The sequence below is a fragment of the Gigantopelta aegis genome, chromosome 3 (genome assembly GCF_016097555.1).
Source record: "Gigantopelta aegis isolate Gae_Host chromosome 3, Gae_host_genome, whole genome shotgun sequence".
In the NCBI taxonomy this organism is placed as follows: domain Eukaryota; kingdom Metazoa; phylum Mollusca; class Gastropoda; order Neomphalida; family Peltospiridae; genus Gigantopelta; species Gigantopelta aegis.
Genome location: NC_054701.1, coordinates 38,341,806 through 38,357,201, shown reverse-complemented (window position 1 = coordinate 38,357,201; position 15,396 = coordinate 38,341,806). Strand labels below are relative to the sequence as shown.

Genomic DNA, 15,396 nt, shown 5'->3' with positions numbered 1-15,396 from the left:
TTGTAAATTTTTGTTGTGAAATAATAAAAATTAAAAAAATATCTCAAGGTAATGTGAAAAACATATTCGGAAAACTATATGAAGGACAGAGGCACACAGAGACACAGACAGAAGGACGGAGACGAGACCTATAGTCCCCTCCAGTTGGACTGGTAGGGTATTAATAGGCATAAAATAATGTCGATTTCATAAAACAAAATACTCAGCTGATTATAAATCTAAACAGGTATCTAAAATGTTATTGAAAACACTTGATGACATCAAAACAACTGCACATCCCTGTATTCCATCATTCTGTAAAACATTTATTTTTCACATTTATACATTTATATAAGAAATGTAAATCCAGCAAAATATATTACAGCAGGGCTCACAATGGAAGAAAATTTGCTTTAGCCATTTTTAAGAGTATTTTCTCGAAAAATTATAAAAATTTGGTTAATTTAAGTAATATTTTATTAGCCAAAGACTAAATATTGTAGACACTTTGTATACAAATTAACAGTTGGCAAATTAACAGTTGGCAATTAACAAATTATCCCATGGACAGGGTGAGCCCCGTTATAGCATCTGATGACATAACGGACACTGTGATATCCACACACACAAAAGCTCTTCTTCTGGTTTTTTGTGTGTGCTTCCTTTTCAGTCAAAGAATTCTTGTAATAATCAATGACTAATGGACAGTAATCTCTCATCAGAAGTTTGAACCACTGAATTATGCTGCTTTCTATGCTCAGCTAAGATTCTTGTCTTAAAACTGTTGAAGGGTACAGCTCAAAGATATGTTCACATGTACAGTTCAAAGTTGTGTTCAAGTGTACAGATCAAAATCAATCCTGTTGGATTTATAGAACTGCCCATCAGTTCCCACTTTTCTACAAAAGGCGATGTCCTTGAAGAAACCTTCTTCCTCCCACGTTAACATCTGTGACGATGTGAAGGGGCCGTGTAACTCTGCTGTTTCCTTATCCTCCCACCTGTACACCCACATCATTTCGTTGGATGTTGAAGCAGAATCTGAAGAGAGAAAATACAAAACGATTTTATAAAAAGCTGAATTAAATAGACTACATGAAAAAAAGAAAAGAAATGTGAGATGAATAATAACAATAAAATGTGTTATTATAGATGTGTTGGCACTAAAATAAGCTTAGTGCCTAATAATAGGTTACAATAAGATACGGTATAAGAATTTAAAACATGCAAAATAGGTAGCGTCGGTGACAAGATAACCACTGATAATCATCACCCACTAACTAAAGTTTGTTTTGTTGGTTACAATAAGATACGGTATAAGAATTTAAAACATGCAAAATAGGTAGCGTCGGTGACAAGATAACCACTGATAATCATCACCCACTAACTAAAGTTTGTTTTGTTGGTTACAATAAGATACGGTATAAGAATTTAAAACATGCAAAATAGGTAGCGTCGATGACAAGATAACCACTGATAATCATCACCCACTAACTAAAGTTTGTTTTGTTGGTTACAATAAGATACGGTATAAGAATTTAAAACATGCAAAACAGGTAGCGTCGGTGACAAGATAACCAGTAATAATCATCACCCACTAACTAAAGTTTGTTTTGTAGGTTACAATAAGATACGGTATAAGAATTTAAAACATGCAAAATAGGTAGCGTCGGTGACAAGATAACCACTGATAATCATCACCCACTAACTAAAGTTTGTTTTGTTGGTTACAATAAGATACGGTATAAGAATTTAAAACATGCAAAATAGGTAGCGTCGGTGACAAGATAACCACTGATAATCATCACCCACTAACTAAAGTTTGTTTTGTTGGTTACAATAACATACGGTATAAGAATTTAAAACATGCAAAATAGGTAGCGTCGGTGACAAGATAACCACTGATAATCATCACCCACTAACTAAAGTTTGTTTTGTTGGTTACAATAAGATACGGTATAAGAATTTAAAACATGCAAAATAGGTAGCGTCGGTGACAAGATAACCACTGATAATCATCACCCACTAACTAAAGTTTGTTTTGTTGGTTACAATAAGATACGGTATAAGAATTTAAAACATGCAAAATAGGTAGCGTCAGTGACAAGATAACCACTGATAATCATCACCCACTAACTAAAGTTTGTTTTGTTGGTTACAATAAGATACGGTATAAGAATTTAAAACATGCAAAATAGGTAGCGTCAGTGACAAGATAACCACTGATAATCATCACCCACTAACTAAAGTTTGTTTTGTTGGTTACAATAAGGTTTAAAACATGCAAAATAGGTAGCGTCAGTGACAAGATAACCACTGATAATCATCGCCCACTATAAAGTTTGTTTTGTTGGTTACAATAAGATACGGTATAAAATTTAAAACATGCAAAATAGGTAGCGTCGGTGACAAGATGACCACTGATAATCATCACCCACTAACTAAAGTTTGTTTTGTTGGTTACAATAAGATACGGTATAAGAATTTAAAACATGCAAAATAGGTAGCGTCAGTGACAAGATAACCACTGATAATCATCACCCACTAACTAAAGTTTGTTTTGTTGGTTACAATAAGATACGGTATAAGAATTTAAAACATGCAAAATAGGTAGCGTCAGTGACAAGATAACCACTGATAATCATCACCCACTAACTAAAGTTTGTTTTGTTGGTTACAATAAGATACGGTATAAGAATTTTTAAACATGCAAAATAGGTAGCGTCAGTGACAAGATAACCACTGATAATCATCACCCACTAACTAAAGTTTGTTTTGTTGGTTACAATAAGATACGGTATAAGAATTTAAAACATGCAAAATAGGTAGCGTCAGTGACAAGATAACCACTGATAATCATCACCCACTAACTAAAGTTTGTTTTGTTGGTTACAATAAGATACGGTATAAGAATTTAAAACATGCAAAATAGGTAGCGTCAGTGACAAGATAACCACTGATAATCATCACCCACTAACTAAAGTTTGTTTTGTTTAACGACACCACATTGATTTATTAATCATTGGCTATTGGATGTCAAACATTTGGTAATTTTGACAGTCAGAGGAAACTTGCTACATTTTTCCATTTAAACCAAGGGATTTTTTTTTTTTTTTTAACGATTTATTAATCATCGGCTATTGGATGTCAAAAATATGGTCATTTTGACTCTGTCGTAGAGAGAAAACCCGGTCAATTTTTCCATTAGTAGCAAGGGATCTTTTTTCCTTTTTTTTAACGACACCACTAGAGCACATTAATTTATTAATCATCGGTTATTGGATGTCAAACATATGGATATTTTGACACAGTCATAGAGAGGAAACCCGCTATATTTTTCCATTAGTAGTAAGGGATCACCATCCCACAGACAAATAGCACATACCATGGCCTTTGATATACCAGTTGTGGTCCAATGGCTGGAACGGGAAATGGGCCAACCGATGGGGATTGAACCTAGACCAACCACACATCAGGTGTGCGCTTTGCCACAGAGCTACGTCCCACCAACTACTAATGAACACTAGAAAGTTGCATTGCCATAATTAAAGGGATGCTCGTGTAAGGCTTTTGGACTGGTATGCATATTCAACGATATATATCTAATACACATTATTGCTTAATATCAACGAGTATAATCATATATTAAATTAATAAAACGGTTAAATGTGACGGCTACTATATATAACAGGGCAGCCATTTTGTACCATCCCGGTAAATACATCCTCTGGTGAACCAGTGGTTACGTAATACTTAACGTGTCACGTCAGAAATTATTAGTCTTAGAACTGAAGAAACAAAACGTACCTGATTTTGCAGATGCATCACAATGTTCTATTATAATATCCATCCCAGTAAGCAAGCAATATGTATATTTTATTTTTCAATACAAAATAAACCAACATTGTCAAAATGTCGAAAGAACTGTATTATGTTTTGACCATAAATTAACCCACGTACTGAAATAATAATCAGATTGTTTTCTTAGTTAGTTGGTCTTTTCTTTCCGTGGCCTGTACCTGTGGTTCCTGATTGGCAGGTGTATCTTTAGATGGTCCCCAGTCAATGTGCTAAGACACACTAAAATATGTGCCTCTTTTAGAAAGATCATAGGGTATTGTGTGATAACCGCGCGGACACAGCCGTCCTGCTTTTCTACTGCAAATAATTCAGTAAAACCCTTAAGTAGACTTTCCCATCTAAAATCACAAAACTGACCAATTTCGTAGTCGCAAAGAAAAGAAAATCACCACATGGATATCGTGAGTGGTTGGTTTTGCTCCAACGTACCCTACCAACAGGCCTAATAATATGCATTTTTTTTTTTGGATTTTTTAAGACAGAAAAATACTATAACTCCATTTCGTTCTAGATATTGATACAAATTGAAATATATTTAGCTAAATAGTTTATTATACTATCAAGTCATTTACGTTGTTTTACAAATCAGGTTGATGAAAGCAAAGCGCCTTGTAAATTAGAGCATTTGTTTACACTGTGCATACAGGAGTTAGTTGGAGCCGATGTCACTTCGCCCCAAGCTATAGCACCGGACACCACAAAAATAAATTAAAATGGCTGCCCCCAGTTAGCAGGAATAATCATGTTTTTTTATTAACTCTAAATCCCCTGCGCATGCTGTAACCTCACCATTGTGCAGGGGTGTAACATTCTCTTTGAGAATGTCCAATACAGCACAAATTGCAATTTTGAGTAAAAGTCAACATCTGTCTGTGATATTTGTATTTTTGCACAGTTCTTTACACTGTTTTTATTTAAATCTTGAATTTTTATATTGATGTTGATCATAACCTTATTTGTTTGCATTACGATAGTCTGACACCCAATAGCTGATGTATTTTTCGTGCTGGGGTATTGTTAAACATTCATTCATTCATTAATTTTTTATTAACTCTAAAATTACACGTTTTCCATTTGTTATAGTGTTAGTATGTGATGGTGGTCGGGGTATCTTTCCAACACATAAGGCTCTTGTTTGAGTTGACTGTCCCTTAAGAAGCAAAGATTGTATGCTGGTGTCTCGTATTTATCCAAAAATACAAGCTTTTCTGCATGTGGCATAATTCATCAATTGTACATAGTAAACTAACATTTTAGGCATGTACAAAACAATAAACAATAATAAGTAAAACAAAATATTTCTAATATTTTTTTGCAAATGGAAATTATAAATATAAGATATAACATATGAGCCACTATTAATATTTGTATTGCATCTATTTATTCCACATTAAAATCTTGCTCATGGTTTGTGGTTTGTTTACCATAATTTGCCAACATCCGTTTGACAAGTTTCGAGCCCTGCATTTGATATTTCCATATGAGGTCCAAAGTATACTATTACTTTTCAATTTACAGCACGGGATATTTTACACATACATACACAGAATCGGGGCTTATGACAAATAATGAGAATAACCAATCTATATATAGAGGTCTACAAATAATATACTTGAAAAAATTAATAGGTTATTTGATTTTTAAGGCACTGGCTTCTGGTTTTACTTACGCTTTGAAATAATGGTCCTTTTTATGGAACTTTTTATAAATTTATACCTTTCTCACCTTTATCAGTTTTCCCATTTGCAGTACTTGCACCATCTTCAGATTTTCCAGCTGTTTTTTGTTTTTTATCGAAATCGTCCGCAAACATATCTAAGGCATCATCGTCATCAACATTTGAAGGCACGTCAAACTTCACTCTTTTCTTTTCCTCGTCCATCCGTTTGAGTTCGTAATTTAGTTTTTCGTATGTCATCTCGTATATGTCCATGATTCCATCCTGCACACACCTGTCAGCCAGTCCTGTCAGCTTTAACATCTTTTCCTTGTTCTCCGCGTCTTTTTCATCGACAGCTTTGTCATTGTTCACTTTCTGTTTCTTCGCCTTCCACCTCTGGCTGGCTGACATTATCTTCCCCTTGTTGCCTCCAAGACGTCTCAGTGTTTTAGCAATTGTCTCCCCCGATACCATGAAGGCTAGGATTTCCTTGTACATAGACTTCTGGTCAAGGGGAGGCAATTCATCATCATCATCAGCCATTTCATCCATTTGTCTCTTCTCGCCATAGTTTTCACTTCGCTTAACTTTCACCCAGTCAATGTTGTCAATCCATGCATCTTTGATATTTCCCTACAGTAAAAAGAAACACAAAAACATACAGTGAAACTCTGCTATTGCGACTTAATAAAGTTGGTCTTAATGGTGGGGTGGTCATAATACTGAAATAAAGGGACATTCCTGAGTTTGTTGCATTGTAACATGTTTCTATGATTAAACTTACATATTAAATATATTTTCTTGTTTAGAATATCAGTGTTTGTATATTTAATGTGTTTCTGGTCGTCTTAATATTTGTAAGAAGCCCAAACTGGATTTTGTCTTCAAATAATTTCATACGTACGAAAAAAAAAAATTAAAAAAAATGAAATTTAATCTAGTACAAATATTAGAAGGATCAGAAACACGTTTAATATACAGCCACTAATATTTTATGCAGAAAAATATATTTGATATGTAATTACAATCATTAAAAAGTCTCTGTTAGTCGATAGTCGATTGTTTGTTAAATATTGGTTGTGTATTTTACATTCCATTCTCCTTCCCAGTTGTCGACCACAATGTCGTCTCAACTGATAAAATTAATAAGTGATGTGGGTGTGGGTAATTTGTAGCATTCTTCCATCAGAGAACTGTCGTGGGCACAACCTCTGACTTCGCCAGAGAGTTCTGTCCATGACAGAAATAAGTGATGGTGGTGGGACTGGTATTTATATTAAACTGCATGAATAATCACGTCAAGCCTATTTAAGTTATTTGTGAACTTGGGCTTGTTATTTTTCTTAATTATTACACAATAAATATTAACAACTGTCTGGACAAATGACATCCTCCAGACACTTCAGGGCGTCCACTGCCCCAGAGGTAATATAAACCCATGATTTCTGGCTAATGTGACTGATTGCAGCTAATTGTTACATTGGTTGCCATTTTTGTGAAAAATAAAGTACTTTTATGATATGGCATTTCCTTTATAAAAACAGGTTACTCTGTATAATGGCTACTTTTTAACATTAATTATTGTGAGCAAGTTATACAATAAAAAGACTGTGTCATACATTCCACAAATTAACCATGACATGCTAATTTGTAGATCAACTGTTTGCTAGTATAGTACGCAAATAATGCCTCGTCTTTCCAGCTAAATAAACATAACACTATTTGATTACTTGTTTCAGCAAACCGGCCTCGTTTGTGTCGTGGCAGGCCATCGGTCTACAGGCTGGCAGGTATTGGGTTCGGATCCCAGTCGAGGCATGGGATTTTTAATCCAGATACCGACTCCAAACCCTGAGTGAGTGCTCCGCAAGGCTTAATGGGTAGGTGTAAACCACTTGCACCGACTAGTGATCCATAACTGGTTCAACAAAGGCCATGGTTTGTGCTATCCTGCCTGTGGGAAGCGCAAATAAAAGATCCCTTGCTGCCTGTCATAAAAGAGTAGCTATGTGGTGACAGCGGGTTTCCTCTAAAAAAAACAGTGTCAGAATGACCATATGTTTGACGTCCAATAGCCGATGATAAGATAAAAAATCAATGTGCTCTAGCGGCGTCGTTAAATAAAACAAACATTTTTGTTTGTTTGAGCAACACAACCAATTAATTTATGGCGAGGACAACTAGGTAAAATTTTAAGCAATATGCAAACAAAACTTTCATTTCAGCAATTTTCTGAGGCTGGAAGTTTCCACAAGAGTTTAAGTTACATGTAAATACCCTACAGATGTACTTGTTGAATTTTTACAGCATATTTAAAAGTACATGTATGTCTATGATGTACAAGGTATTAAACTGATTTTTCAACCTTTGTTTTATCGAAGATGTACATTCCATCTTTATCAAAATGACCATCCTCCATTTCTTCACGCATGTTGAATGGTGTGATGGGAACTCCATCATCAAAATCAACAGTTGTTTCTTCTTGGCCTGAAATACATGAAATAATCTTATTTCATTTCAAACTGACTTGCAAAATAAGGACTGATACATGTATGTTATGTGTTTGAAATAATGAAACTGGACATTGCATAATTTCATGAAATGCCAAGTTTTAAGATTTCAAATGCATTAACTCATTGTAGGGGCACTTATGGTCTGTTTTGTTTATTATGTACCCTTCAATTAAATTCTGGCAGAAAGTCTGCTTATCAATATAATATTTATTATTTCAACTTATTTTCGTCCCTATATCCAATTAAGGTTCATGCATTCAGGGCTTCTAGAATTTTTATAAAATTCACTAGCCATGGGATCAGTAATTTAAGAAATTTACTAGCCACGATTAAAAATCCACTAGCCCTTTACTTTAAGTAAATACAATTTTACTAATTAACAGTAATAATCGGATATGTCACCTTAAGAGGGAAATGGAGCTTAAACACACTAAGATTGGGGGGTGTATGTCTGTGGGGGTTGGAGTGGGATACAGGATATCAGGGATAGAAGCTAATGCTCGCCCCCTCACCCTGGGCGAGTAGAAATCTATGGGGGCGAGTACAATTTAAATGGCGGTAGTCCCCATGGCGAGTAATACTGAGCAGTTGTGACCCAAATTCATGTGGACAGTCAACTATTTTGCCAATAAAACCTGTTAAACATACAAACTCTAGATGTATTTCATCAAAATAAATTGCCATAACAAATTGACAAAGTCAAAAAGTATCGCAGTTTCGTTTAGTCTCGATAAATCCAGATATTTCCTGCAAACACAGGTTTTTGTTTCCGAATTCCGAAAATATTCCGATTATAGATGAGGCATATTCGGAAGGGGAAATGTTTTTGCATGTGTGCATGTGTGTTGGTGCTTTGTGTTCGTTTTGTCTGTAATAAATAAACGCATTGTAATAGATCATGTTGGCATCGATCGATTTTAACTAGCTGCTTCCAAACTTTCTCAAGTTTACCAGTGGACATTCGAGTGTATAAGGTCGAAATAAAATAATTCAGTAACAGTACAGATAATTCCTGAGTTGTATGATTAAATTAATTTAATATTATAATTGCTATTATTTTTTTAAACACCCCACCCTTTGCTGCCGCCTCTGTGGGGGAGTGTAATAAAAAAACAAAAAAACAAAACATTTACTGAATGACGACCAAGCTAGTGTACTTTACTGTAATATTTAGGCCAAACAAAAAAATAGGTGTGTTTCCGATTGCATCCCCCAAAAAATTAGGGGAGGTAGGTAGGTTGTTTTTTTGTTTTTTTTAAATTGAATACTATCATAATAATAATAATAATTATTATTATTATTATTATTATTATTATTATTATCATCATCATCATCATTGTAGTAGTAGTAGTAGTAGTAGTAGTAGTAGTAGTAGTAGTAGTAGTAGTAGTAGTAGTAGTAGTAGTAGTAGTAGTAGTAGTAGTAGTAGTAGTAGTAGTAGTAGTAGTATTGGTATGCACTGTTTGTGTATTTCCTTAAATTAATGGGACATTTGTATTAATTTCGTTGTTCTTAATTTAAATACTTTATGCAAACATTTGAGATGCATTAATAATAAGACCTGTTGATTTAAGTGAAGACGAGAATTAAGCTGAATTGATACGATTATATTTAATCGAAATAACCTGTACCAAGGCTATGTTCGTACATTCGGTTATTTCCGTGACCGACCAAGCTGTTCAGTGGTAGCTAATCAGGGGAAGGAACTCTATTACAAAAGCTTTTCCATAATTTCTCGATGTTTTTCGGAAGGGAATTACATGTGCAAAATTTATCGCAAAATAGTATGTAAACAATGTGCAAGGAAGGAAATACTCTTGTTTGGTGATGTTGTCCTCTTTTATTTTTACTTCTTTTTTTTATTTTTTTATTTTGTATTATTATTTTTTCAAAAAAAAATTCAGTTTAAGAGAGAAAAAATTAGGGTCAGGGGGTTAAAACTAGGGACGGTCGGTCGACCGGAAACATACCTATTTTTTTGTTTGGCCTTATCAAATGTAATTATGATTTTTTTAAAAGTATTGTTGGCCAGAAACTTGTGACAATGGTGTCTAAATAAGGAATCTCCATTAAACAAATACGAAAACTAACCATAAATGACAACACATTTCAAACTTCACTTTTATTCATTTTATTATGGATGTCCATTATATTTGCACCATTAAAGATAAAGTACAAGCAACATAGTAATGTGTTGAATCCTTGAACAACTTGCTAGATCCCATATAGGTTTCGTCTTCTCAAACTGCTTCAATAATGAAGTGGGGGTTGGGTGGGGGGGCTTGTGATTTTTCCTGGGGACTAGTAACTTTCCTCAGCTACTGGTCCCCCAGGCCAGTGAAAATATTTCCTAATTTCTACCACTGGGATATTCATATTTAAAAAATAACACTAAAATGCAGCATTTGACAACTTTTATTTTCACTAGCCGTTGGGCATGGTAATATTAGTTATTTACTAGCCAACATTGAATATCACTAGCCATGGGAGTGGAGCTACCATAATCTTAAATCTAGAAGCCCTGAGCACACTGTCCTGGACACACACCTCGGCTATCTGAGCTGTCCTGGACTGTGGGTCCGTTGTTGGTAGGACTTTCCTTTGGCACTGTCAGTATAAAGAACATTGTAAATAATTATCATAAATTGAGTTAGGGTTGGCACTGTCACGTATAAAGACCATTATAAATAATTATCATAAATTGAGTTAGGGTTAGTGACAGTGCCAAAGGAAAGTCCTTCCTAGTTGTTAATTGTTCGTGGTTAGTCACTTAGTGAGAGAGAGAGGAGGATGTACAGGCCTTAAACCTACCCATTGAGTTGGTAAAACTCGCCCTGGGTGGGAGCCAGTGCTGGGATGCGAACCCTGTACATACCAGCCTTATGACTGATTGCTTAACCACGACGCCACAGATATGATATGACATACCTTCAATTTCATCTTCATCCAGCAACTCAACGTCTTGATTTTCGTCGTATTCTTCGTCACTATCAATGGAGTGTTTTTCTTTAAATCGACCTGTGTTTGTGGGATTTTTCTCCTTTTTGCGTTCCTCGGCAAACATATCTTCCTGAAAATCTTCTTGTTTTGATGCCATTTTGTTTCAATAAATAATTAAAAATGAAAATACACTTTAAAAACAACCAAAGATGCTCGATCCAAATCAAATCTCGTCCATTAAAGAATATCAACGAGAGAATGCGAGAACTGGCCTAAAGCAAAACATGAACTGTATACTGGAAGAAGGATTAGAATTTAATATAATTATGCAGTTTTAAAAATAAACATTGAGATATGTTGATTAATTGTAGATATGTCTATAAATGGCATTAATTTCCATACATAACAATCTTAGGAATTTCTTTAGTATAAGTTATATAAAATATATACAGAAATAAAATTTTCAGTAGTTAATATTTTATCATTTTATATTAACTTAATGGCAAGATGGTTGTTATTGTGCATGGATACCGACGCTTTTCATGAAACTACTATTTAGCACATTATTTGCATGGTTTATTTTATATTTGGAGGTAGTTAAATGCATTTTTGATTTGTTTGTTCTAATAAAACTTTATTTTGGAATGAATAAAGTAGTCAAATGCCCTGTATATTTGCAATTAACACCTGCATAGGTCTCTCACCACAATTAATTGCACCTCACGCTATTTTTTAATTCATTCCAAAAACGTTTCAGAAAAGCTGTGATAATCCTTGCAATAAACTTTTTGAAAAATATTAATTACATATTTTGTTCAGATTGTTTGACCGACAAAAATTGAATTTGTCTATCGTCAACGTCCCTAACTGCATTATGCTTCAAATTCCGTTCACTTTGTTTTCTTGTGGACGCTTCGTGCAATCAACATCCGATTTGTTGTCATCGGCATGTCGTTCATTTATGAGATTTTTCTTCACAGTTCAGGAACATTTTTATAAACAATACAGTTGAGAAAAGTAAGTATCTAAATACAAAACTTTACAAACCCCTAAAACCATTAATTTTACTAAGTCGTTTTTGTTTATTCCTTAAAATTACCGATATCGGGTCCACATGACTTGTAGAAATTGACTTAAAATGGCCATGACCTCACACATGCCAGATCAATAAGGCCAAAGAATTTAATTTTTATGATTTTTAAGACCCCTGTTGTTAGAATTTTTTTTCAATTATATTCGATCTGCAAAAGGTATGCTACATTTCTGTGCCTCTATTGTAGTGAATAGTATTCATAATCCATTCATAACAGTTGTAAATAATTTTGAGTATATAAATTGTGTTAATTACGAATCAATTCATTAAAAAAATGATATTTTATAAACTATTCGCAGGTATGCCTATCAGTATTGACATCAAGTGTGAGCGATTTTAACGCGGACCGGACCAGAACGCTTGATAAATTGAATTTTTCCTTAAAAAAATTAATAAATTAAGTGTTCGGCAACTGTGCATAATTAAGAAACATATATTTTTTCATGTAGTTGCCTTAAAAATGGAAAATGATGAACCGCACATGCGCAGTATGATACGTTTTGAAAACGCATGCGCCTGAACACCGTTAGAAATGTCACACCCTTTCCTGTTTAACGGAGAGTGTTTCACTTTTATTTATTAGAATGGATTTGTTTTCCGTCCACATTGTTGATTTTTTACGTTATTTGATTGCAATTTATTTTGTTTCACGTATTGTAGCTGAAAAATGTAGAATAGTATTTCCGCAAATATCGTATTCGTGTTTTTGTCGTTAGGTGAACGCAGTTTGGGACGTTGATGGTATATGTATACATTAGCATAAGTAGGAAGTACTCTGACTGTAAAAGAGCTTAACAGACATTTGGACAGTTATGACACTCTCGTTATGTTAAATGGTTAAATGTGACAGCTATTATATGTAACGGGTGCAGCCATTTTGTACCATCTCAGTGAATACGGCCTCCGGCGAGCCAGTGGTTGCGTAATACTTAACGTGTCACTTCAGGAATTAGTCTTAGAACTGAAGAAACAAACGTACCTGATTTTTGCAGATGCATCGCAATGTTCTGTAATAATATCCATCCCAGTAAGCCAGCAATAAGTATATATTATTTTTCAATACAAAATAAACCACCATTGTCAAAGTGTTGAATAACTATCACATTAACCCACATACTGAAATGATAATGGCAGGGTTTTCTTAGTTAATTGTTCTTCTTTTTTTTTCTGTGGCCTGTACATGTGATTCCTGATTGGCAGGTGTATATTTGAAAGGTATCCATTCAGGGTAATTAATTGCTGCTGTCTAGACACCAAAGAATATGTGCCAGTTTTATTGTGGGATAAACTGCCACCCCTAAAATTACAATTATCAGCCGTCTTGCTTTATTACTGTAAGTAATTCTGTAAAACCCTTGATTAAGTAGACTTTCCCATCTAAAATCACAAAACTGACCATTTATATAGTCCCCCCCCCCCCCTCCCAAAACAATTTTTTTTTTTTTTTTAAATGATCACTTGGGTATTATGAGTGGTTGTTTTTGCTCCATCATACCCTACCAATAGGCCTAATAATTTTGAGGATAGAGTGATGATAATATATTGTAAAAAGGTTTCAACTATAGCACATTTTGCCCAAATTTGAGGTTTTGCTTCCTGCCCCCATCTTGTACGCCTATGGTTTTGATGGAAATGCTAGATATGTAACTGTTGCAAGTACTTGGATGTGAAGGTTGACAGAAATTAAATTTAATATATAAAGAAAAAAGGAACCAGATCAATTGGATTAAAAAACAAAACAAAACTGAAAACCTAATAATATGGTCCCAGGTCATTATATAGTAGACCAAGTTTAATTGACTATACGAGAATTTAACTGTTTTGTGTTCTTACAGTACTTGGCAAGCATGTTATTATCTATAGCTAGAACAATGACCAAAATCTGAAATCAATGAAACTTCAAGCCTGTCATCACAACTTTGATTTTATGTATCAATCTCTTTTTTTTTTCTTCTGTACTTGTTAGTTTTTGAAGAAATGTTCTAATGGTGCTACAGAATGGCAAGTAGTGTTGAACCAACATCACGCATAGGTGTGACCTTGGACTTGATACTGAAGACATTGATAGCTTCATCAGATTTCAACCTTCTGCCGGTTAAAAACTGGGAGGCCATTTCTAGATTGATCCCAGGAACATCTCCCAAACAGGTAAGTTTAAAACATCCACATTGGATGACTTAATTTATATAACTAATCTATCCAGGTTACCTTAATGTTGCGGGGTGTTTGTTATGTTTGAAAAATAGTAGGGTGTTAACAGTTTGAAAAAAAAGTAGGCGGCAATATTTACTGAATACAATGGCATGTATGAAAAGTAGGAAGCAGTGGTGGTTGCGGTATCCACTGGAAATTAACACCTGTCATCCACAAATTAACACATTGATTTTGTTATCAAAAGAGTTGAGCAACTGTTAAGTTTGTGCCCGTAGTGTTTCAGCAAAGGATATTTTACATGCATTATCTCATAGACAGGATCTGGGGCTGGTTTGTTTTGTGGGTATTTTTATTTTTTATTTTTTGAGTGGGGGGGGGTAGGTAACATCATTTCATAACACTGTTTTTATATATTTTGTGCATAATATTATGTATTATGGGTACACACATGTGTATCAAATGTGCATAGAGAGTACATGTACAAATCTCTACATAATCTAAAATAACTTGGGGGTTGGGAGAAGGAGGCATGAGGGCAGTAAACATTTTTTATCAGGAAACAGTAATATAGTGTCATTTCTACCTACACACTTTTTCAAATATTTTCTGAAGGATGCAAGTGTCCACCCTGTTCCCACCTACTCACCCAACTATAGATAAACCATGCAGTGTGTAGAGAAAAAAAATTCATCACTTTGTAATTTGCTTTTTATGTTTTTGATGTTTTTGTTGTCTAATGGCATGCTGCAATTGTCAACCTTTTCTGTTACTAAATAAATAGTGTACAACTTTACGTGGGATAAATGTTTTGTCTTGCAGTGTGCACGAAGGTATGAAGAACTTTTAGCCAGTCACGGTGGCCCATGTTTCTCTCACTTTGGCAAAACGTATGAAGTCCAGAACCAAAACAGTAACTCTCAGATCAGTCTGTCGGGTTCTGACAATAGCAACAAATCTAATTCCAGTCGACCAGGATCTGCAGTGCACAAAGGTCGGCTATAGTTTTATTCTTCAATTTTGTTATTTTATGGGGGGGGGGGGGTTGGGATTTTTTGTTTGTTTGTTTTTTTTTTTTTTTTTTATGTAGTGGGGAGGGTGGCATAGTTGGACATTTTATGGAATGAATGACAGACTCCCAGTCATGTAAAACCAACTTTTTTTCCTTAAAAACTTAAGTTTATTATTATTGCCAACTG

At 34.5% G+C, this 15,396-nt stretch overlaps 2 protein-coding genes across 5 annotated transcripts in view; one reads left to right on the top strand and one right to left on the bottom strand.

Moving 5' to 3' along the window:
- Positions 1-278: 278 nt before the first annotated feature.
- On the bottom strand, positions 279-11,190 carry LOC121390101 (CD2 antigen cytoplasmic tail-binding protein 2 homolog). Of its 2 annotated transcripts, none has more exons than XM_041521826.1 (4): positions 10,942-11,190; positions 7,866-7,987; positions 5,557-6,133; positions 279-1,020 (listed from the first exon to the last, which is right to left on the bottom strand). In XM_041521826.1, the coding sequence occupies exons 1-4, from the start codon at positions 11,108-11,110 to the stop codon at positions 815-817; spliced, it is 1,074 nt and encodes a 357-aa protein (XP_041377760.1). In that variant the 5' UTR covers positions 11,111-11,190; the 3' UTR covers positions 279-814. The 2 variants fall into 2 exon arrangements, with proteins under 2 accessions (XP_041377760.1, XP_041377769.1); XM_041521835.1 differs by having other exon boundaries at positions 5,566-6,133.
- Positions 11,191-11,464: 274 nt separating this feature from the next.
- The window catches only part of LOC121368009 (uncharacterized protein KIAA1841 homolog), a 38,317-nt gene continuing 34,385 nt past the window's right edge, over positions 11,465-15,396 (top strand). For all 3 annotated transcript variants that reach the window (XM_041492518.1, XM_041492517.1, XM_041492516.1), the window contains exons 1-3: positions 11,465-11,546; positions 14,013-14,194; positions 15,020-15,191. In XM_041492518.1, the coding sequence (XP_041348452.1) occupies positions 15,090-15,191 (102 nt within the window). In that variant the 5' untranslated portion in view covers positions 11,465-11,546; positions 14,013-14,194; positions 15,020-15,089. The remainder of the gene's footprint in view (positions 11,547-14,012; positions 14,195-15,019; positions 15,192-15,396) is intronic.